This window comes from Zychaea mexicana, assembly GCF_025766255.1.
Source record: "Zychaea mexicana strain RSA 1403 chromosome Unknown BDB00scaffold_44, whole genome shotgun sequence".
Classification (NCBI taxonomy): Eukaryota; Fungi; Mucoromycota; class Mucoromycetes; order Mucorales; family Lichtheimiaceae; genus Zychaea; species Zychaea mexicana.
In genome coordinates this window covers 187,309-211,587 of record NW_026516707.1, presented here as the reverse complement: position 1 = coordinate 211,587, position 24,279 = coordinate 187,309, and the positions used below count along the sequence as shown (strand labels likewise).

Sequence of the window (24,279 nt, the reverse complement as noted above, 5' to 3'; positions counted from 1 at the left end):
GCAAGTCGTGGTGGACAGCCTTTGGCATCTACTGTTTTCAGCGGACGAAAAAGTGACAGGCGGAAAAGGCGACATGTAATTTATGGGCGAGTCATACTCAACCGCAGCAGCAATGAATCACTTATGGCACATCTTTACGAGGAATATGCAAGCTGATCAAAAAGTTCAAGGTGTGTGGCCGTAGACGGATCAAGTCATTAAGCATGCGGGCAAATATGTGGGATGGTTTCACATCAACGGCACGATCATCATCATCATCATTTACCATCCCCACTTTTGTGGTGAAAACACAAAGAGAAAGCGGCAACAAAGGAGCAGCGGCAAACATCGTATCGACCAACAGTGTCCATCGCTACCTATGATGGCCACATGGAGCAAGATACTTCAGCGACAAAAACTGCAACAATGCATACGACAGTTCAATCCGTTCAGAATCACAAGGTGTAATGTGACGGTAATACTCATTACAACTATTCAAATCAGCCAACGTCAAGTCAAGGAGATGAAAACAATCCTCATCTATCTCGGTTTACGACGAGGAGACTTGTGGAGACAGCAGCATGGCGACAAAAAGACGACATTGGCATTGTCAGCTTTCAATATGGGGACAACATCGGGCAATGGACGGCTATTCAAATGCCTCTTCATCATTTCTATCAGACGGCACCAAAGCAGAAAGACTGGCGACTTCTATTATGGTGGCAACACGATCCAAGCTGCACCACGGGAAGAATTGGCGACAAGATACGAGGAGACATATTTATTAACAACATCTCAAACGCCCATTTAGATGGATGCAGAGCCTATAGTAAGTTCTTAACAATATCAAGTCGGACAAAATGTGATTCTTACATTCAATTTCTTCTTAGGGGGGAAAAGGTGGCGAACAATCTGAAAATTGCGCATGAAAACAACGAGCAAGTCATCGGCATGGCCGGGCAAAGAATATCAGGGACAACGATGCACACGGGACACGGCTATTGGATGGAGCAGTATCATATTATCGTGGCGGTTTCATTTCTGCTTTAGTAGTGAAGCAGCAATGGGGACAAAAGAAGGGACGAGAAGCACACCTGTCCAAGACGCATCAAGCAAAACACTGCGTCTAAAGGCCACTATCAACAAGGGGCACATTATTACCAGAGGGATCCGACGGCATTGCGTAGACGCAATAATGGCGGCACTATCCGTATCCGACTTTCGAATGCATGCTGGCGAGCTCACGTTGAAGACACTGATCGCACAACCGATAAACGCTACTCGACGAGAGAATCGGTCAATGGTTCCTGTCGCACGGGACATATATTCAAGAACTACTCATTATTGACATTCGCACACACATATTGTTTATGGCAGCAGTTTGACCGTTGATAGGAGAGAACTTTTGAGGTAATTTGAATTTACATGGTATGAATTTGGAGCGGAATATGAGGCGATTAGCACTGGTGTATGTATTATACGTACTCATTTAGATCGATTAATCTTTTAGTAAAAGCGGTGGGCGACATGACTACTCGATGATACTACCTTAAGGAAGGCATCGTGCATGTGTATCCATGACAAAATGGATGGCACGCAGCAAACAAGGGAGGCTTTCTGTCATTTCTTCTATATCAAGCGTTAGCTACTAGGACAGTCAATAGTACATTACCTCGGAAATCGAAACAGAAGAAGCATACATTGCTGTATCATGGTAAGAAGCAAAACCAAGAGAAACAATTGACTATTCATGCTTTCGTAAAATTATTTGCTCATTGTGACTTTGCTACAATCATATCATTAGTGAAGGCCGCTATTCATGCAACGAAAATTCGACATATTCTACCCAGGAAATCTCTTCTGACAAAGCGTTGGTAAGTTACGGTCCAGGTAACGATAGCCCCCCAAAATACGAGTAAAAAAAAAAGAAAAAAGAAAGGAAAAGAAAATCAGGAATTAGATTAGTAGTAGACTAGAGAGAATGTAAAAACAACACCAAGCATCACGCGGTCTGTGACGACGGAAAGCAAAAGTAGCGAAATTCAAGGCAACAAAAAGACAGAAACATATGTCAAGAAAAAAAATCACCACTGCCTTTCGTACAATACGGCACCAAGAAAACGTCAACAAGTCGGTGGCTGTCTTATCACCCTAAGCAAGTTTGCTTACAACGGCACTACATACCCGATCAACATCGCATCAAAAGCTAACACATACAACAACAGCAGCGATTTATACAAGACAATCTTTTGGAAAGAAATCAGCGAAGAAAAGATGAAGTCTACACAAGACACACAGCATCACATACAAAACAAACCAAGCGATATCAAATTGCAGTCTATTCCACTACCAGACTGAAAAGCAAGACTGGGGCAATTATATGGTGTAAATTATCAGCAGTAAGTACAAATAAGTCACACGGATTCACTTTAGATGAAGACATTGATAACTAACGTGAAAGGCTTATTGATATTTAGAGACAAAATACAGCGCTGAGGATCATCATCGATACAAAGTCACAAGCTCAGTCTATTATCGCCTTCAACGGCCTCCATATCATTCGCGTCGAGCTCAAGACAACAGAGCATTTAGCGAAGGCTGCGCGAAAAAAAAAAAAAAAGAAAAAAAGAAAAAAGAAAACAGATCGACATACATACTCGAACGCAAAAATAGCACGACATGATAACACATTCAAAAATGACCGAAGATATCATATCAACAAGCAAATCACACAGATATCACGCACCTCAGGCTACTGAAGACGACAATTATCAAGACGAAAAAGACCGTAACTACTGCCACAGACGAATCCCACAAATCAGAATATTATGTAGTTGAAGAAAAAATTATAGAAGAAAAAAAAAAGAGAGAAAAAAATCAGAGGGCTATCGTTACCACGGACAAAAGCTTACTAACATTTGTAGGAATGCACGATTCTTTAAATATAATTTTACTACTAGAAGCTTATACTACCATATAAATTAAACATGTTTTTTTAAATCCTTTTTGCCATCATCGCCATCTTCTTCCTAGAACAAAAGAGCTACTTGCGAAATATAGAAGAAAGATCACTTTAGTGCTACCTTCATAAAGGTACTGTACACCCAAGGAATGCGCTCTGAGACCAACTTTACGAACAGCAACTTCAACTGCAGCAACCAGTAGGGCACAGATTAATACACCGCATGTGGCGAACGTTGTCGTCATGTCGGTACCACTTCATCTAAATTATGCTGCATTGTTAGTAATGGACTTGAATACATCTGTATGAAAAACTACTTAATCTACGTACAACTTACCCCTGGCAGGTCCCGGTAGGCTGATGTGCATGAACGGAATCGCTTCGGCTTTTCATTATTTTCGACGAATAGCCTGGCCTTTTGGATGTACTGGATGTCGTTATTATAGGAACTGTTTTCTGTGCTGGCTTTGGATGCAAACATACTGCTACAAAGAACCCGTTATCACGAATGAACAAGCAGTTTGTGTTACAGTATGTATTCTGCTATCATACCTATGAAATCCTACTAGAAGTTCAACATTAGTTTAAATTTGATTCTTTCGCTTCTCCTCCATATAATCTCGCATTCAATAACACGCATTAGACACATATGAAAAGATACGTTTTAAAACAATCGCATAGATAATAGATCATAGTTTTTGACTGTACGGGACAATATTTACTGGCGAAACACGCAGGCGGTCGTTCCGGATAGGCTGAATAGGCGGTGGTAGCGGTACACGCATCAGTTGATACAAACCTCACACAAATGCGAATGGTCTAAGCGGACGCTATTGGTCCTCGCAGAAAACGTTAATCGTCCGCAGGTGTTGGCAAGAGTACATAGATAAATGGTCATAATCCTCGCTATCAGAGTTCCAGCTTTTACATTTGGCAAGCGCAGCCAATGTATATTATATATCATACTTCTCATATTTGTATCCATTTCCTATCGGTGCCTACAAGTAATATACACGGCACCGAGACTAAAGCGTATCTCAACACATCACACTGCATAGAAACCGGCAGATTTTGTGGTTTAAAATTTTTGTGCTCAAGCCCGTTCACGAGTTTCTATCCGTTACCATGTCTACCGCAGTCGTGATCTTGCTGTATTTCCTGCTGTTGTCCCCGCTCATCATTCAACTTCTGTGTGCCGCATTGTGCACGCTCCCTGCATGCGGCCTTTGGCATCTCCAGCATCGTCCAGCTGGCTCGTAGCCGATTTCCTGCGTCTTTGGTGATGTCTATGCTCAGGTTTTCCTTGTATCTGTGAACTGTGTCGCAATCATCATCCACTCCGGTGTCGTTGTCTTTTCAATCGCGTCGTCTTACGGATTACTGCTTGGCTGCTGGAGACGCACTTGATTACGAGGCCGCGGCTCAACCTGCCCTTGCAGCTCCGGATTTGTTGATAAAGACGAAAAAGAACAAGTCAGTGAGCCTGAAATTACGATACATACCTGCCACTGCCACCATCAATTGTTACTACCATACTATGCACAATCACCACCGTTCTTTTCATTCCCTTGGGCATGCAATTCATTACCGCTGTCAACGACGTCGCCTGCTCTTTATCCCCAAATTCACCCTTCACTTACGTGCTAGCATTGCCCGTCAATGTCTTTCTTCAGCTCCATCTACTAGCTGTATTATAATTTCCGATACTGCACTATCCTCGACTCTCACATGCAACTTCAATACTCAGTTCTTTACCCCACTCTTTCCCTCAGCACCGGCACGTTTTTGACTCTATGATATCATAACAGGGGTGGTAAAACATACAATTTTTCGTTTCGCATATTATGTAAATAATAACAAATATGTTATGTTCTTCAAATGAAAAAGATAATATTTCTAAAACAAATCTAACATCATGGATAAATGGCTTCTCAATCACTGGATATACAAAATATAGACTTCTACAGTAGTTGTAGCACACTTGATCAAGTTATCGACAATAATTGGCGATACACTTCAACTTGTGTGAATGACAATCCGAATTTTTGTGGCAAGCAATGGGGCCAGGTAGCAGGACGGAACTAGCATGATCGATAGCTTTGAGATGGGATTCATCACCGTGGTGGGCTTTTGTCGGCTGGGCAGCAGCGATGGTGGCAAGAATGGTGAGTGCCAAAATGAATTTAATCGAAGCTTGAACCATCTTTGCTGTTGTTTGTGTTATATAAAGTATAGTAAACCGAGCTGCCTACACATATGTCAAAACATACATTAATGACGAAAATATCAAATCATCTAGAAATTCCAAACAACTGTATTATAGTTTACAAAAAGAAAATGTTCCCTATATTTACTATTATTACCTTACACTTATGAGAGAGTTTAATTGATGCAATGCTGTTACTGTGATTGTTATGGAGATGTTTTCATTAAAGTAAGTTTCTCACCCGCCTTTTATACTTTTCTCGGTACAATTATTGCAGGCTCGGGACTGTGCCAATTTGAACATATAGGCTAAACATAACATGACTATGTTTTTACGTTCGCCGGTGTATATGATATCACAAAGAAATATAATGCAGGTACGTAATCGATGGAAAAGAAAACAAATCCATTTCGACAGCGCAGGTACAGGGAGGCGGTTTGTACAAGAAGATTACTCGATTTGATAATTGATCAACTTTAACGCTGATGTCTTCGAAGAATGTCGTGCAAACCACTAGTTCCACCATTTGCTACTTCAAGCTATGTAAAGAAGCCTTGAACAGATGAACAGACGATAAATATTTGATACAGTAGTCTTTAGTCCTTAGGGTGGGCGATAGATATCTGTCGATAGTGATGACCACATTCTTGGCTAACTATTATCATCATGCAACTAAATAAAGATCAGTCGTTTTCTTTCTTTTCTTTATGTGTATACTTAGTACAGTATATGTCTACGACTCCTGAAATAATAAAAAATTGTCTCTCCCTACTGTATGAGCACACTGCATAGAACAAACACAAAGAAATTACTTAAAGTATTCTACCGTGCTACAAGTTTAAAATATAGGGTTGTCATTGCTTGTTACGGTGTGGCACAGAAAAAACCAAGCTGTGATTACATATGGATAATTTCTTTGCTATATCTATTCTTTTTCTTCATTATATTATGAATAAGGACGAAATACTGGGCTATTGCTCTAAGATAAAAAATTGTTGAAGATGTATCTAATAGTGTACTGCACTATTTTATTATAACTGCTATTATATTAATTACACAAAGAATAAAGAAAGTATTATGTAAGCTTTTGATGATTATGGTTTGCGAAGATTCTTATCTATAGAGGTTGGCTTCCTGTTGAACCTCCTCCATTAGAAGAGGATGGCTGGTCACTCTGTTGAGGCTGTGCGCTACCACCTCCTTCAGAAGAAGAAGGCTGCTGTTGCTGTCCCTGCGACGAGCCGAGAACTAACACCAATGACGTTTAGTATCATGTAGGTAAACTTAGTAATTTTCCTGCCGCCACAATCAAAGCCGTTCTTCCCTTTACCTTGGTCAATAACATGCATGACACCGTTATCCATTAGGATATTGGGCTTGACAACCTGGGCTCCATTCACTAGGCGATAGATAATCATTTTTAGAAAAAAGCTCATCAGTTTTGATAACTTAAGCCTGAAAATTAGTGACTTACCAGTGAATGTTGTGTTGTCCACCGGCTGCAGCATAAGCTGCTCTCCACCTGCCGATTGCACATTCAGACCTTGTTGCTGCTGCTGTTGACCATTGCCACCGTTGCTTTCTCCGTTATTGCTACCTGAACCACCTTGCTGTGGTTGAGACTCGCCGCCGCCATTGCTACCTCCAGAAGAGGCTGGAGGGGGGTTCTGTTGCTGTTGTCGTTTTTGGGCTTGTTGTGTCAATGGAGTCGATTGTTGCTGTGGCTGCTGGCCTCCACCTTGTTGCTGACCTCCACCTTGTTGCTGACCTCCACCTTGTTGTTGACCTCCACCTTGTTGTTGACCTCCACCTTGTTGTTGACCTCCACCTTGTTGTTGACCTCCACCTTGTTGCTGGCCTCCACCTTGTTGCTGGCCTCCACCTTGTTGTTGACCTCCACCTTGTTGCTGGCCTCCACCTTGTTGCTGGCCTCCACCTTGTTGTTGACCTCCACCTTGTTGCTGGCCTCCACCTTGTTGCTGGCCTCCACCTTGTTGCTGGCCTCCACCTTGTTGCTGACCTCCACCTTGATGCCGTTGCTCATTGGAGTGTGTTACGTTTGTAGAATAAATAACATCGTTCTGAACAATATGGCTTGCAACCAATTGACGAGCTGATTGTTCGTCCAGAGAGCTTGTGTCATAAGCTTGCATAGCCTCATCGCTAGGTGCGAAAACGGTTATCTGTAAAGCAAAATCATAATAACACAATTAGTTGCAGCTATTCTCTCCATTTCGCACCCAACTTTTACAGAAATACCATAGACCATTCAAAAAGCAAGAGATTTTGCGCACAGAACTTACATTTGAAAGTCTATTGATGTTGACTTGTTCAAGCAATTGGCCGAATGAGGTTACATTGGTCGCATTCTCAATGACTTGAGAAGGCGCTTGAGGTGGGATAAGCACTACATAGTGGTTCAATGGCAAGAAAGTTGCATCCCATGTAATTATTATATGTTTGTTCCTGGTATTCTAATGGCCAATCTAATGCAAGGATAAATCGATTTAAAAAATGCTTACCATTATCAATAACATGGATAACGCCGTTGGATGCCACAATGTCGTGAAGCGACACGTTGGCAAATTGAAGACCGTTACCGACAGTATAGTTCAATGTTTGGTTGTGCATGCCATCTTCATGTTGTTGAGACGAGTCGGCTGCCCTCTTATTCTTTCCTTGAGACAAATTATAAAAGAGTCTGGTAAACCACCAAGTTCCAGGATTGCCTTGGCCTTGATTTTGATCGTTTGGTGATTCCTGTTGTCCAGGTTGTTGCTGATCGGGCTGCTGCTGGTTGGGTTGTTGACCTTGATCTGGCTGCTGCTGGTCGGGTTGCTGCTGATCTGGTTGTTGCCCTTGATCCGTTGGCTCAGCGCCACCCGCACCAGTAGGCATTGAGTCAGTAGCAGCTGGGGTTGGCTCAACCGACGTATCGCTCGCCGAACCATCAATTGCAGTGGTTTCTTGTGATGAGCCACCACCAGCACCGCCATCTTGGGTGTCATTGCTGGTGCTGCTATCGGTCTCGTTCAACGAAGTGACAACCAGTGGCAAGCCCTTGCCGATTTTGTCCACGGTGTGGTTGGTTAAGAGGGTTGACAGAATCATCGTTTCATTTTTAGACAGGTGGTTGAGTAAATAGGTGCCATTGATGATATGATAGCGAATAACATCGTCGACGGTAAAGTTCTGTAATGGACCTTGTGCAAATGGGTTGTTTGATTCGTTTTGTTGTTGCGAAGAAGATGGCGATGTCGTGGTCGGTTGGCTGCCAGCGGGATTTGTCTGACTAACAGCAGGATGCGTTTGACTGCCACCGCCACCGCCACTGCCAAATGTTGGCTGTGTTGTCGACTCTTGACCGGATGGAGGTTGCTGCTGCTGCTGGAGAATTCGCGCGTTTTTCAGCCATTCGCCGTTCAGATCGATGCCGGGCCCACCTGGAATTTGGTACAAGCCAGGCTGTTCATCGGTTCCAGGTTGTTGGCCGTTACCACCTTCTGGTTGTTGTCCGCCTCCAGTTCCACTACCAGATGGAGGCTCACTACCGCTACCACCAGGCTCTTGATCGTTTGGTGATGTGCCGTCGGTGGGCATCATAGCATCTGATGAAGTTGAAGCACTGCTGCCACCACCACCGGCTCCTCCCTCAGTAGTAGAGTTTTGCTGTTGTTGTTGTTGTTGCTGCATTTCTTCCCAGACCTTGTCGGATGGAACAAAGATCGTGTGATTACCAGGACTTGACAAGAGCTTCAAGATGGGACGGTATTCAGGCGACGAAGTAAGTAAATCCACAAACTTTGTAGCTGGTGATAATTGTGTGGTGTTGAGGATTTGAAGGATCGTAGATCCGACAAGCTGTCCAGAGACGATGGTTGCACCGCCCACCGTGGCGATGGTCATCAGTACTTTACTTATCAACATGATAATATATGCTCAATATAAAAGTGAATAAGAAGAAGTTGTCAGACAAATCACTTCGCCACAGCTTTTTGTAATTTGTTTATTAGATTGACAACGGTCTCGGTTGCCTGCATAAAGCCATGACATTTTATCAAAGTATGCTAGAATATTAATGGTTATGATATCAGAATCTCCAATGTTATAGATAATATTCATACCCATAACCCCTGGAAATCTAAAAATCATGGCAGCAAGTGTAAGCGTTTCTATACTGAGCATGATATCATCTTTTTCTTCTATATGTTTACTTCATAAAACAATAGAAGAATCCATTTTGTGATTTTATAATAATAGCTCTTGCTAGCATGCTGATAGAGAGCTTAAAAATGCAATTGTTGCCCTTTTCTAAAACTTATTAAAATAGGTCAATGAAACCATGAGTTTATCAATCATTCGTTCTTTAAGCATGGAGTTACTAGTTCCCCTTGTCATAACACCCCAGTCATTTCTGATCCATACAAATGGATGTACTTGTCAGTGTGCACATGTGTTGTTGTGAGTGGCGTTATACAACAGTGTAGCTACTACATCAACTGCATATTTATGAAAATAGGGTAAAAACTGTTGATACACAACAGGAAAAAATTATATCTAATTACTATGCATACATTTTAGTGTATGCATGGGGGGATCATATGACGAGAAGAGGGATCTTCTTGTCAGCGATTGAATTTGTGTAACATTTCGCTGGTTTAGGTGGCATTATTGTTGGCAGCGTTAAACCAACCAAAAAAAGGAGGGAAAGAGAATAGAAAGAGAGGGAGCGTTTCCAGAACCGCCTTTTTTTTGTGTGTGCTGTCCCTTTTAATAACTATTTACTAGCAAACAATGTCTGTGAGCTCGTCCGTATACCATTCAGCTTCCATCGCACAACCCACAACAACGCAACAATCATCACAACTGAATCAACAATTACAACAACAGCCAAGTTTATTTGAATACCTTTCCGAGCTGGTGTCAAAACGAGTTGCGACCATCAAGTATCTCCGGCGCGCTCATGAAGGCAACACCCATTGGTTCAATACTATTCTACTCACCAAAAATGACCTAACATCCATCTACCCTAACGTCAAAATGCAACGGAGGTAAAGTTATTACAAAGACGAGTGATTGTGAATCTCAATTTTAGTGGAAGAGCATCACTAAACCAATTTTGAATTGTGCCGGAAACAAATCAAAGGTCTTGTAACTTTTACATGTTGGGCGTCTCGTTAGGAACCATTCTGGATATAATGAATACGGCTGATTACCTTAAAGCACTCGGACAACTATTGAACGAATACGAGTACCATACAAACGATCACTCAAAACAGAAAATGGTTAGTATCTTTTATACGTGTAGTAACTTTTTTGATTATGGAGGGTTGATCTTTTAACTGTTAATTTTAGAAAAATATATTTCGCAAAGCGCGAGGAAAGGATGACGCAGGATATAGTGAAGGTGGAGAGTATACACACTTGATGCTACCGCACGTGGTAAGAAAAACAATACGGATTGATCAATAGAATGAGGGACATATGGATGGCGATGATGATGACAGAAGAAAACTAAATACATGCTGCATTAGCCATTTGATCTGGATTATTTTGAGACGTTTTACACTCTGACGGATATTCTAGTGGAAGCATACCAAAAGTTACTTATTGGATCCGAAGGATGTAATCAAGCATACTTTGAGCTGGTACTCAAGTGCGATAGCAAATTTAAGGTATATAAATGACTTGCAAGGTCTCCTCATGAAGAAAACAGAAAGAGAAAGGGAAGTCAATTGTAACATTTGGTGCAAACTAGAAAATCTTCACACTTGTCACTAAAGAGCTGGATGCGGTGGCTCGAAACGCGATTAAAGAAGAGCTCAAGTTGATCGATCCACTCTCAAACTCCAACAGAATCCCACCTATCGATTTTGAAGGCGCTGATGTGGTATAACAATAGACACTATTTACAGCATCAAAGTTTCTTCCAAGCGTCTTATCCATATCTCCTCTTTTTGTGTCTCTATTTATATATCATCCAGTTTAAAGAAAGTGAGAGAGAAGCACTAGCTCCTTTCTTTCTTTCTATCGCCCATTCGATACTTCCTTACCCTACTAGCTAACATAACCGACATGTCACCCTACAACCACTTTGTTCTTACCGCCATTCTTCTTCGTTATTCCATCTTTGCTGGTATTATTACTGGAACATACATATTATTTATTACATGCTGCTTTGCCCTCGCTATTAATTATCTTCTTTCGTGTGGTTAATTAATCATTTGATATATATAGATATAGATATAGATATATATAATACATAGGCAGTGTTCTGTTTAAATATCTTAATGTTTACTCCGTCTGTGTGTGTGTTTCGCAAATATTGATTTGACGCCTTGAATTACGGATGAACTTTCACAAAGTAAACAAACAAGTACGAACGTACATAACGCGGACAATTACTTCATAGTGGGATCCGGTCTCAGAATAGGAGGAGGAAGTATATAATTGAAGCAACAAAACAACCGAAACTCGTCGTTGTAATTTTTTCCATTTCAACAGTTACTGTACGCTCTCAACGAGGCTAAGATATCCCATGGAGCCAATACGACGAAAAAGTAATTTAGCATACACAATTAGAGATTCTTATTAAAAAAAAGGAGAGTAGACGAAGACCCTTTTTTGTTTCTCACCATCAAAGCTTACTAGGTCAAGACTTGTTGCTAAAGGCACTTGTCGAAAGCTACAAGAACCAAGACTCTAGCACAGCAACAGGTGAGTCTAACATTCTGTTCTTAATTTAAAGCCTGTCTATATGTATGTATAGCTTATATACGTTGTACATCAATAGACGATGATCTAAATTCACTAGCTGAATCGATCGAGAACGCCATCTATGAAATACAAAATGGTCAAGTGAACGATGGTTACAAGGAGTCGATACGGTCACATATCTTAAATCTCAAGGATAGACAAAACCCACTAAGTCAACGTGTGTTGAGCGGAGAAATTGATCCTACAGAATTTGCCACCATGGTCCGTCTTAAAAGTTAGTTATACCTCAATCTTGTTTATAAACACCTAACAAGCTCGAAACTATTGTAGGACGCAGAGGAGATGGCTACAGCTGACCGACGTAAGAGTAATGAGCAATTACGGAGAGATTCGTTACAAGCGTCAATGGGATATACTATGGATAATCGACCGAAACATCGAGACCTTGAACAAGGAAAAGACGGGTGATTTTTAAACGTTCTAAAAATGCAAGACGCTCACTGTACACACACATGCACACGCACACACATACATTGTATATAAACTTTACATACATGCCACAGAGGGATAATAAAACAAGTCTTTGGATTACATTGCGTTTTGTGCTGTTTCTTTTTTTTTTGGTTGTGGGCTTTTTATTTTTATTTTTTGTGTGGGAGGGAAAATATTTTCCTCACTCTCTTCTTATCGATAAAAGGTGGTATTATTATCCTGGTTGTTCACAGGCGTTGTAGTCCTTTTCTTCATATTCCCGCCACCACTGGAAGAGCCATCATCCTCCATTTGCGACACTGAAGAGCCTGCTGATCCTGTTGAAGTTGTAGATGAACTCGAGCTAGATCGTCGGTGCAGTCGAAAGTTGTGCACTTGTAAATGCGACGTTGCAGCAGCACTAGCAGTGGATTGATAGCATCGAGTGAATACATCGACGACGGCAGGTGGATTCGAAGAAGCGGACGTTGTGGTGGTGCTGGTGGTGGCAGTAGGATTTATGGATGTGTTTGAAGAAGCATGATGGTGGTGGTGATGGTGATGGTGACTGTGGTGATGATGGTGGTGGTGCTGGTGGTGGTGGCTATGGATATGATTTGAGTGACTGTGATGATGACTATGATGATTGTGATGATGGAGGGAGGATGCAGCAGCAGTAGCTGTTGTTGTTGTTGCTGTTGTGACACGAGACAGATGCAGATGGGACAAATCGCTACCAATGCTACTCGCGCTAACGCAATCGTTCGGAGAAGCAGCAGCAGATGCAGCATAGTGGTGGCGAGCACTGGTATCACCGCAACCAATGCTGTTATTACTGCTACCACCACTGCTGTTGCCATTACCACTGCTGTTACTGCTACAGCAATAGTTACAGCAGCAGGAGCAACAGCAACTGTTGGGATTCCCGGCATGGTTATTGTTATTCATCATGTTTCCATGACTACTACTGTTGTCGCTATTGCTCGGGACCGCCGCACTGCTGGCTAAAGAAGCGGACGACGAAGTTGCTGTAGTAGCACAACGGATGTGGTGGTGGTACGAATGGTCGGGAGTGGCTGCGCGTCTGGTCGCTGTAGGAGTGGTGATAGTGGACGACGATGAAAGGATACTAGGAGAGCATGATGATGGATTGGTACCAGAAGTAGTTGTGGCAGATGTGGATGGTGATGGGTCTGGTGAGGCAGCACTTGATATGCAACCGACACTTGCGGATGACGACGGAATCGTTGCTGATGATGGTACAACCACCACGCTGTCTTCTGGCTTTTCCTCTTCCAGCTCAGATTGTGATAATCGAAATCGTTTATTCATATCCGCTGCATCGTTGCTGGATGTTCGACGATGATGATGTCGCCAGGACGCGGAGGAAGAAGAAGAAGAAGCTGACGATGAAGATGTTGTTGCTACCGGTATTACTGCTGTCGCAGTGGTAGAAGTATCGTTCGTTGTTGCAGATGATGATGGTGGAAATGAAGATGAGGAGCACGATGCAGGTGCTACTCCTCGTCCTTCTCCACTTCCCCTTTCGCTTCCATTCTCTCCTCCTCCATTGGGTAGTACCGGTGCGGATAGGTCCAAGCACGAATCGTCGCTACGTGCGCTACTGACATGATCATTTTGTGAGCTGGTGATGCCTGTAGCAGTAGTGGTGTTGCGATCGCAAATACTCGTAGCTGGATCGCTATCGCCTTCTTCCACAATCATGGGTACCGTTTGCTGTTGTTGTTGCTGTTGCTGCTGATTTTCGCTGTTATCAATGTTTATTGTTCCGGATTGCTCACGCATACTATTGTCGGTGCTATGCCTATTGCTGTCGATTTTCATGTTAGTATCGTCATTATTGTGGCTTTGAGCTTCTGTCGCTACTGCTGCTGGTGATGTTGTTGTTGTTACTGCTGCTTCTGATGTATCTGTTACATCATGTTGTTGGTGCTGCTGCTGCTGTTTACTATCCTGTCGACTCTTGTTTCGCTTTTTTCGATTGTTCAGTTTGGCACTAAGCGTTTCACGCTCACGCCTTGCTGCTTCCTGCAGCATGACGCATTTGAGCTTATAATCCACATTCGCCCGGCTTTGTAAGTACATGAAGAATTCAGAAAGTTTTGAAAAGTCCCATTCCTCTGTAAATGCACGTAAAAACCGTTCCCGCTGGGCATTATCGGCTGACAAGTAAGGTGGCGTTGCTAGAATTGTCGTAATAAGTGTTGCTGTGTACTGCGTAGCCCAGTTTTGCGTCAAATGTCGTAATAGATATGCTCGCTTTAGATCGCCTGTGATTTGTGTGTATGTGTATATAGAAATAATCGTGTTGGTTATTCGTATTAAAAAAAATTGGGATGACACGATGCGTCCTTGATTTGTATGTATACACTACCATCCTTATCACACCAGTCCACGGTCACATGGCGGACCAAGATACTGGTGCTTTCCCAACGCCAATCGGATACAAGCCATTTCAGTGCATTGGCAATGCGTTCCAAGGGATACTCGTTCGCGATACGATGCAGATACATGGCAGTGACAAGAACGTTATCTTCAGATTTGAGCCATGTATAAAAGGTCGCATCATAGAGTTGGTCCATGCGCTTGATGTTACGATGTACGTCTCGCCAGTCCCCACATTCTTGTGTAGGTACACTAGGATATTCGGCAGAAGCGCAACCTGTTTTGTCGTATTTTGTTGTTGTTGTTGTTGTTGGAATATGTGGAAAGAGGGAACAGAATAAAAGAGGTTTAATGAATACAAAGATATTGTGTATCATAATAACAAGAGAAACAAAGAAATTTTGCAAATATAACTTACTACACGACGCTTGTTTTGTGCCTGCCCATTCGGCAACAGTTAGAGAATGATGAGGTGGAATAGTGGTATCGGACGAAGATGACGACAAAGAAAGAGAAGTGGACGATTCAGGCCAGCGCGGTGAAGCGGTAGTGGTACTGGTTGTGGTTGTGGTGGTAACAGGGGAAACATGGGAGGGTGCAGTGAATCCATGGGAATGGGTCACTGCTGGATGAGCAGTGTACATTGAGCGTGTGTCAAAATGGTAAGGTAGAATGGCATTATCATCGCTAATGTCGTTGCTGTTGCTATTATTGCTGCTGCCGTTGGACATTGTTCGAATGGGTTGTGTGTATATGTGCCGATATACAGTTTGTGTGTGTGGTGTGTGTGGTGTGTGTGGTGTGTGTATATGTGGGGGTGAGTGGGTGCAGTGAGAGGGAAAGCAGCAAACACACACACGCACAAAATAGAGGGAGGCGGCGGGAGAGGGGTTGCTGAGAAAGAGAGAGAGAGAAAGTTAAGAAGGGGCGAACGAGAGAGAGAGAGAGAGTGAGAGAGTGAGTGAGTGAGTGTGTGTAAGAGAGAGGGCAAAGTGATAATCTGCGGGTGCGTGCTCTGGCTGCCCAGCTGAGTGGCGCTGGAACAGCCAACTTTTTATTAGTGTGGAAAGTTGGTCTCTGGCTCTATCAAGTAGTTGCACTCATCTTCACCATTGCGGCCCTCTCTCTTTCCACATGGGTGCTGTTGTATCATGTATACTCTCACACACAGCCTTCTTTTTGAGTAACCCTCGACCAATGACATAAAGGCCACATGATATCGACTCTTTATAGGAACCGGAACCAAATAATTTGCGCCTTTCTCGAGACGAGTGTTAAGAAAAGGTTTATACGTGGTGCAGATCTTTATATTTCACACTTTATACGCTCGGATGATTGAGTCCTTCCGCTTCGCTCCGTGTCATACAACGGAAACGCATCGCAAGGGGGGTTGCCCCCCGGTGGAGCGAGGTTGGATCAGTATTTCGCTATTAAATGCTTATTGTCTGTTTTCAAAAACAAAAGCAAGATCATTGTGCAGTGAATAGTCTATGATAGGATGTCGTCAAAGTTCGATACTTCACCATCTTTAATTTAAAATGGTATGCGAAAAGAAGTGTTGAAAAAGATGATGTAGTGATATTGATAAGAAGGTAAAAGGGATTAGACGATCAATAGAAGAACTTCATGGAAAACAACATTTCGGGTGTTTTGCCTTGCTGACCCGAGTCCCTTGAGTCAACAGGATCTAACACCATTCTAATGGGTGAAGGGGTGCGGATGCGCGACTTGGCTACATAGAGTAGACCATGCGTGAAAGGAGGTTCAGGCAAGTAGAGGCCAACAGTGTTGAAAGTTTGACCTGTGCCTTATTGATGGTCCTTGCAAATGCCAGGCGACAGGGAATTGCGTACGTTTACATTAAATGGGGGAGCGTGTTTGTGATGGTGTTAGTGTTATGCGAGGGATTAAGACGATGTTGCCGGCAGTGTTGGCAATAGTCACGTTGACCATTTTTCACGGACAGTGAAAATGTACATTTTCACGCGTGAATAATACATGCCGAATTAATTTTCACGCGTGAATAAACCTTCCTATATAGACTCATATTATGCAACAGCAGCGAGGACTCGACGGAGATGTTGCACGGTGAGTGGATGGCACTCGCAAACGAGTGGATGGACATGCTGAATGATGAGCACGATGAGACGGGCCTGGAGAGCCTGGAAGATATGCTGGACGAGTCAGACCCCCACCCTGCCAATGATAGGCGCTATAAATGGACTCTGGAGTCTTTGGTTTCTCCCTCTCTTGCTCTCCCTTAAGCATTTCCAAATAAAGAAGGTTTATTCACGCTGGAATATTCACGTACATTTTTCACTTATTCACGGCGTGATTATTAGCTCTCCGAGTATTCACGGTGAATAACCCAACACTGGTTATTTCCAGCTTCAAGTACATATCGTTGAAAAGAGCGTACGATCAGCCGTGTCCCATTGCAGAGACCAATTTGGGTGTGCAAGTTCTCAAAAGCATGATTGGGCAACCGACTTTGAGTTTCAGCGAGTGCGGTGGAAGGTCAGATAGATACATTATATTTAGAAGCTCTGGTGGGTATGTGATTTGATCTTCTGCATCATCCAATGTATCAGCGCTCTGGTATTCATGTATGGTACCTGGAAAATGACCGAGTACCAAATCGTTGATTGCTGTAACGTCGACATTCATGGAGTCGTGGTAGAGCGATTAATGAGGTAATCACGATCCACGTGTGGTGCGTTGAGGTTGCCGTAATTGGCTTCCATGAGCTCGTATGTGTTGTAATGCGGTATGAGCATCCGATCTGGTAGCCGGACTCTGTCATCAGAGGTTGGCACCAACAGCTCAGCACCATCACAATTGCGAAGTAAACATTGCATAGACTGGCCAAGCTTGTTTGCGTCATTGGTCTTTGCAGCTTGTTGGACGCGTATGTTGGTTTCAAGGTGGCGGATGATGACGCTGGGCCAAACCGATGAGTAAGCAGTGCTGTACAATTTGCGAGCGCGATGCATTTTTTATCACAGGAAGGACCGATTATCAGGATGTTGCAGATACTTTACTGTACCGCTCATAGTAAAAGAATTCAAAGTAGAAGAGAGGATACAATGTTGAATACCTGGCGAAAGTCACCACCAAAGACCATGGTTTTTCCACCAAATGGAACACCGGCAAGTGCGGGATCGTCATGTCTCATTGAGAGTTTGGATACTCCTGTATACATAGTGAATACGTTGATACTTGTATTCAGCTTGTTCAAAGCGATGACACTTCTCAGATGATGAAGGTTTTGAAGTGAGCCTCATATCGTGTTAGTGACGGTTATACCCTTGAGCTTTTCCTCGATGCGATACCCGTCTACTCACAATCTCATACAATCACTGTAAAGTTAAGTATCTGACCTGGAGGAACCACACACCCCGGCGCGTCATAAACGTGAGAGAGCAATCTGACTGGATAGAATGAAATGTGTGTTCGTTACTACTATATAACCGCGCGACCACAGCAATCATGCCGCTCTTCTTCCTCCTCATCTACGTCTCTAAACCGAGGCTATTTAATGTGAGTATCACTGGAATGGATTAGAATAGATTGGAGAATGTATGTTTTATGGTGGTGAGTGAAAAGAGGGTAACCAACCGGTTTTAAGTATTGATCTTTCTTTTTTCCAGCTAGATGAAGTGTTTTTGTCTTGGCTGCGATTCTCTGATCTGGCCGGGTGTTCGGCTTTCCTGTGCCTCATCGTAAAGTATGGGTAAGTGTGACACGATAGAATCTTGTGTGTGTGTGTGGTTCAACAGTTTCCCAGTATCTGTTCGTCTCTTTTGTTTCTCGGATTGGCGATAGTGTACAGACACCTCCATGCTGGTCAAGAATGATGCTCTACTGTCATCCCGCTCCACATCACTGCCGCTGCTAAAAGCTGGCCTGTCAAGTAGTCCATCGACTGTGGTCAAGAGCTATCCATCCATCTCGACGGTTGCGTGAGCTTTTTGCTTTAACCTGGACCTGAGGAAGTCGTTGAAAGCTTCATCTTCTTCCTTGCATTTAATCATATGATATAAATATCTTTGCTTTGTATATTTTATTATTGCTGTTTATACCCTCTTCTGGCGAATCGGCGTCGGCCCGCAAAAAACCCAATCCGGTTGTATAACTATATGACTGGAGAGGTACTTGAAGAATACGCGTTGCCTGCTGATGCTGACAACGTGGGATTAATCAAATAATACAACACGTAGTAAAAATGCTTTTAGCTTGTTGATATATGATTTGTATATATTATTGGTTGGTCCGTGGAACCGACCTGTCAAGTCTTTATATAAAATATCGCAAGTCAGTCGTCGCCAAGGCATATGAATCTGAGGGACTTCCTCCACCTGGCGAGCTGTAAGTGATGATAAATTTGAATCAAGAAAATTGAAATTATTAAATCTACACATCATATTGCTACATACATGATAATATGTGGTCTTGAGTTTCGTTTTGATTTCTTAACCAATGGTATGATACATACAGTGTCCTCGTATCATCAAATTCCCCTATCCATGCATTTCAATATCGTTGCAGCAGTGCCATTTATCAACAAGATATGAAGCATGCCATATGAAGACGTCCGGGCGAGGGATCCGCTATTTTAACTGAGTACGAACCAGCCGCTAAAATCGAAGTGGCAAAGACATGTCAGGATGGTGCATAACGTCGATTGTGAGTATTTATGAATATATAAGCAATTCCTTTATTTCAGATTATCAGTATTAATTTAGGCCATGATCATACCAAATACACAATAATTTCATGTTGCATGTCTGATCTCACGCGATCCTCATGTATAAGTTTCTACGGGCTCAGCTAATATTCGCTTAGAACAATACACGTATATATAAAAAGATTAACATACATAGATGCACAAAATATAATTATGACTACACATTGTTAAAAAAGTATTACAGCGATACAACTGAATTACAGTGATATCATGCTACTAGTACACTATAGGAAGGGTGCAGCATCTACTCTTTAGAACAGACGTATCCTTTGTACTTGGTAATGGTTTCATCGTGTGTGCAAAGCATATGTTTGAGAAAAGCTTTGAAACCAACATTGGTACATTTAGATTCTGGATCTGCCGTGCAATAGTTAAAGTATAACGCGGTATACACTGAGATATCCATCAGAGTATCATCGTCAACTTTTTCCTTGTTCACGCGTTCGAGCTCTCTTTGCATTTCACCGAAATTCTTGCCTATGATCTCCATGGACTTCAGCGTCTTGGCAGTAGCGTCGGTATTATCGTTGTTATCGGTCGTTGACATTTTATCGGAATTGCGCTTGTAGTCCTTGGAAATGGCTGTAGCGTTGGCTGTACCACCTTTTTTCTTGGTTATAGAATGTCAATTACGAACATATTCACGCGCCTATTTATGTTTTTTCGGACAAAGATAGTGTCGGATAGCACGCTTAGCGAAAATGAACCATAATGATATTGAGTCATCCTTCTTTCCGATAAATTCCCGCTCGACACAATCAAAAGCCCGCCGGGTGTTCGTCGGCTGTAAAGCCTTGCTCCACAGATATGCTTCTTCTGGTTTACTCATTTTCGTGAGCATATATTGATGGTACTTGAATGATCTTTGTGATATGCAATATACCATTGTTAAATAAACTTTGGATAGTTAGTAAAAAATACTAACAATGATACAGTATTATTTCAAGGAAAGTTAGGACAGGACCATTGCCGTTTTGTGTGTCTGCTGTTACAGTAAATAGGATAAGCAACAATGACTGGATGATGCCGTCACCAACGAAGTTCTGCGTATTTACTTGGAAGGAAACACATTCCGTGGTCACAAGTTCCACAATCTCCGGGCAGTTTCTTTTATTTTCAGACGATATAAAAAATAGTGTGTTTTGTATCATTACAATTAAAAGCTTCTTCTATATATCATATTCAATCAAAGGACTAGCGGAAACTGTTGCGTCTCCGCAAGCAAACTATGACAAAGTAAATATATAGTAATGGCAACATATGAACAAATGAGCACATGGATAAACATCGCTTTGGAAATATGCTTTACAAGACGGCTTTCTATAAGTATGATAGTCATCCTGACCACTCTAAAACAAGGTGTGGTGTGCTTCGACTTCTTTCCCGGTGAGCTGGACGATTGCCTGTATATTATAGGGCAATAATTAGATACGCCACAGCAGGTACCAAAGAAAACGAAAGGTTTAAGCTTACTTCCCACGCTTTCAGACTGTACCCTACCCTCCAGCCGCTTGCTAAAATCGAAATGTTGGCTTGCAGTTCAGCCTTACTAATATTATAGCGGTCAGTTTTCTACGCATACAGTTGATTTGAAAATATAAAAACTCTTTGCATTTTTGTCGTTCTCGACTTTGATCAGATGAGACCAAATGCGTGAAGCACGGACAGGTCCGATCTCCATCACTTGGTACATTGGCTTGTATATTCGCATCTAATTGAGACATAACGTACACTCAAGTCCTATAGATCTCATTAGCACCGTATAATATGTTATAGATAATAGGTACTCAGTCGGTTTACCTTGGACTGCCCACCAACGTGCTTATTCCTCCAAGGTATCAGGCATTGCCTTCGCTTGTCTTCAAAGTTTAACGCTGTCTTCAAACATCCTCATCACCATCATCTGTGCTTGTGATAGGTTTAAATATAAAAGGAGAACACACAGACAACATACTTCGTGCGTTTGCTTGCAGCCATGAAGTTCGGCATTATCATGGCTTCAAGATAGCTTCTTACTAACCCTTCACTTAAAATATATGCAGTCAAGCAATTAAACGATAAACTGTAAGTCATATATGACCACCACTCCTCCAAACACAACGCCCAACAAGTCTGTCGAAAAGTTTAGAACAACGAACGTGTCTTCGACATTATTCAAATTAGTGGCAGGTAATGATCTCAAGACACTATTAGTATCAATACAGCTTATATGTTCAACTTATTAGGTGATAAACACTTGTTAATGTCAAGTATATCCTGTAGTAACTCTTTGATTTCCTGGACATATGTGCGCAGACCTTGTTGCTCCAAGTACTCATCCATCAACAGTTTCTCTGGTGTCTTCTTATTCCATGCTTCTATCACATCTAAAATCTGCTGCGCCTGCCATGCTAGGTCCGGCTGGTGGTGTTGTAGTCGTAGTAATTCATGTGGCGGCGATATCGTCTTTTCTTCCTTTTGCAGTTGCTGCTGATGCGATGACAATGACAGCCTGCGCGCAATACAGTGCAACATCTTTAAAAAGATGCACCAGTCCCATCCACTGTGCAGAAGCAACAGGTGCTGACAGGTTTGGACAAATTCCAGTGGTGCCATGGACTCGCGTACGTCATCGATGGATCGTTCCACATCGTCTAAATCCGAGGCAAGCGATCGGAATGTCATGCCGAGGTTGCACGCATTGGACCAGTTGTGGTTGATTGAGATTGTCAGTCCGATATTCTCCACTTGGTGGAACCATCCGCTGGGCACAAACAGGGTCTCGCCATCCCGTTGGTAGACTACAATCCGTTTGGCTTGCTTGGTACAGGGGAATTGGACTGGGTCGATGGATCGCAAGTCGTAGGCTAGATTGCCTAGCTTGTCTTTTAAAAGGCGTTCTTCTCCTGGAGGAAACAGTGTCCATTTTTTGATGCCACAAATATTGCTTGACCATGAGTATGACCTATTATTGAAGTATGTATGTATCTATGCATTATTACTACTATAGCTGTCGGTCCCTTTCCTCTTTTTGATAGAAGATACCTGTAGACATCGGCATGAAGCGGGGTAAACGTACCATCGCCCCCCATATAAACAAACCGGTAGTCATCCTTGTTATCCTTTAACCAATATTCATTCATCCAATCGTCTTTTTCATTATTCCTTATTAGTAACTATGACCTTCTTTCATTACGCACAAAATTTATTTAGCAATACTATACCTTCAAATACATGCGGCACCTTGTAGGCATTGTACTCGGGAAATGACCGAACAAAATGCCAATCTTTAAGATAATATCGTCCGGCCGGCCAAACTTTTACAAATTCATCAAATGACATTTCGGATCGTTTTTGATCCGTAAAATCGCGTTCAATACAGTCAGCCACACCCACTTGAGCCGATCCAAACTCATTCTTCAAGTAATCGAAACGTGGTTGCATAGCAGGTATTTCCGAATGATCTTGTTGCTCATCATGACAACTGTTATTGTTATTGTTGTTGTTGCTGCTTTGCTCAACCCACTCACGCCGTGCTTTCCACGATTCAGTCAGAGCTGGGCCAAAGAGTGCGGGTATGTTGGGTAACAGGTGGTGTTGGAGGAAATGGCCATAGGCGGGAATGTCTTTATAGTACTTTATAGTAGCAGTTTTATCTGATATTTCTTCTTCTTTCATGATGGTATATTGTGATATAATAAGCAAAAGAACCCAAGAGATGTTGTCACTAGTGACAGCTGAGGTAGAAAAAGGGACTTTCCCGATTACTAGTGAAACTGATTTCTTGTCGTCAACTTCGGCCTCTTCCCTGTTTTGTAAATACTTTACCGCCATAGTCGTTTTTTTCATGTATAGTTCGTCGACGGCTTTTTTCTCGAATCAACTTCATTTTGACCTCTTAAACTCGAAATACGAGCTGTGAAAATGTCTCGAATTAATCGACCAGTATACTGTATTTTATTGCAAAAAGAATAAATGCTATACCTGCGCGCAGTCAAGGTCTAGATCTGTCCAGTACGAGTCATCAACGTCGTCATTGATGACCTATGAGAATCGCTTAGTTGCTGTTTTATGTCACGTATATGATAAAGTAGCTTGGTTCGGGGTAGACGGCCGAGTGTGCTCTGTGGTCTCTCAACTTGACAGATTCTTGAATGACATGCTGTTTACAAGAATCGAAGATAGACTTTCGTATTTTGATGAAGCGAGATCCCTTTTTATGCGTATGTACGAGTGTGTGCTGTTTGAAAGGGGGGAAAGCTGCGCGGGAGACAATGAAAAGTGGAAAACCGGCTACTGTATCATGCAACTGCGCAGCGATTTACAGTCGCAGTTTAACGCGCAGACTTCTTCCACGACACGGTACCCGCTTCACATACATCGATACAAAATGTATAACATACTCTCCTTTTCAGCATCGATCACGAAAGCATTGATACATCATACTTTTTAAAGCAAAGAGAGGAATAGATGCGGGACGAGACTGCAAAAGAGTGTTGTTTATATCAAACGGACATCTGATGGTATACAGCTTTGCTGGAGCTTAGCTTTTTGAGAGTAAAATTTGCCGCTTTCTTGTCGTCATTGAAGGGACTTTTGAAAGACCTGTTACATTTCGGCTTGTATGAGCATTTGACAATTCCATAGCATCCATAAAGACAACTAGACATTTCGTCTTTTGTGACAGAAAACCATTATCATCTGTCACCTTCGCACCTCCTCCGGTCTTGAGCCCTTCCCCTTCGCTCCGTGTCAAAGCTGCGGGGCTTCGATTGCTTTTATGGCGTCGCCAAAGTTTACACCAAAGAAGCA

General features: G+C 42.4%; 8 protein-coding genes across 8 annotated transcripts; 2 read left to right on the top strand and 6 right to left on the bottom strand.

Moving 5' to 3' along the window:
* Nucleotides 1-148: 148 nt before the first annotated feature.
* Nucleotides 149-790, top strand: BDB00DRAFT_827015 (uncharacterized protein; the record flags this gene model as incomplete). Its single annotated transcript, XM_053123768.1, is given in 3 exon segments — nt 149-329; nt 344-417; nt 484-790. 3 exon segments carry the CDS (start codon nt 204-206, stop codon nt 788-790), a joined length of 507 nt encoding a protein of 168 aa, XP_052979004.1. The 5' UTR covers nt 149-203.
* A 2,106-nt stretch (nt 791-2,896) lies between these two features.
* BDB00DRAFT_827000 (uncharacterized protein) lies at nt 2,897-3,209 on the bottom strand. Its single transcript, XM_053123767.1, has one exon. The coding sequence runs from the start codon at nt 3,184-3,186 to the stop codon at nt 2,992-2,994; it is 195 nt and encodes a 64-aa protein (XP_052979003.1). The 5' UTR covers nt 3,187-3,209; the 3' UTR covers nt 2,897-2,991.
* Nucleotides 3,210-6,264: 3,055 nt separating this feature from the next.
* On the bottom strand, nt 6,265-9,074 carry BDB00DRAFT_909468 (uncharacterized protein; the record flags this gene model as incomplete). Its single annotated transcript, XM_053128636.1, has 5 exons — nt 6,265-6,395; nt 6,478-6,546; nt 6,622-7,330; nt 7,451-7,554; nt 7,670-9,074. The coding sequence occupies 5 exons, from the start codon at nt 9,072-9,074 to the stop codon at nt 6,265-6,267; spliced, it is 2,418 nt and encodes an 805-aa protein (XP_052979002.1).
* Nucleotides 9,075-9,941: 867 nt separating this feature from the next.
* BDB00DRAFT_765032 (uncharacterized protein) lies at nt 9,942-11,043 on the top strand (the record flags this gene model as incomplete). Its single annotated transcript, XM_053119488.1, has 4 exons — nt 9,942-10,181; nt 10,503-10,589; nt 10,682-10,822; nt 10,906-11,043. The coding sequence occupies 4 exons, from the start codon at nt 9,942-9,944 to the stop codon at nt 11,041-11,043; spliced, it is 606 nt and encodes a 201-aa protein (XP_052979001.1).
* Nucleotides 11,044-12,473: 1,430 nt separating this feature from the next.
* Nucleotides 12,474-14,240, bottom strand: BDB00DRAFT_826986 (uncharacterized protein). The gene has a single exon (XM_053123766.1). The coding sequence runs from the start codon at nt 14,178-14,180 to the stop codon at nt 12,549-12,551; it is 1,632 nt and encodes a 543-aa protein (XP_052979000.1). The 5' UTR covers nt 14,181-14,240; the 3' UTR covers nt 12,474-12,548.
* A 488-nt stretch (nt 14,241-14,728) lies between these two features.
* BDB00DRAFT_740172 (uncharacterized protein) lies at nt 14,729-14,986 on the bottom strand (the record flags this gene model as incomplete). The annotated part of the gene is made up of 1 exon (XM_053118443.1): nt 14,729-14,986. A coding segment is annotated over one exon (258 nt), but the record flags the coding sequence as incomplete, so codon positions are not given.
* A 4,746-nt stretch (nt 14,987-19,732) lies between these two features.
* BDB00DRAFT_929519 (uncharacterized protein) lies at nt 19,733-20,656 on the bottom strand (the record flags this gene model as incomplete). Its single annotated transcript, XM_053128970.1, has 2 exons — nt 20,158-20,656; nt 19,733-20,091 (listed from the first exon to the last, which is right to left on the bottom strand). Exons 1-2 carry the CDS (start codon nt 20,372-20,374, stop codon nt 19,733-19,735), a joined length of 576 nt encoding a protein of 191 aa, XP_052978998.1. The 5' UTR covers nt 20,375-20,656.
* An 873-nt stretch (nt 20,657-21,529) lies between these two features.
* Nucleotides 21,530-23,459, bottom strand: BDB00DRAFT_826953 (uncharacterized protein). The gene is made up of 3 exons (XM_053123765.1): nt 22,692-23,459; nt 22,513-22,618; nt 21,530-22,432 (listed from the first exon to the last, which is right to left on the bottom strand). Exons 1-3 carry the CDS (start codon nt 23,314-23,316, stop codon nt 21,694-21,696), a joined length of 1,470 nt encoding a protein of 489 aa, XP_052978997.1. The 5' UTR covers nt 23,317-23,459; the 3' UTR covers nt 21,530-21,693.
* Between the last annotated feature and the right edge of the window lie 820 nt (nt 23,460-24,279).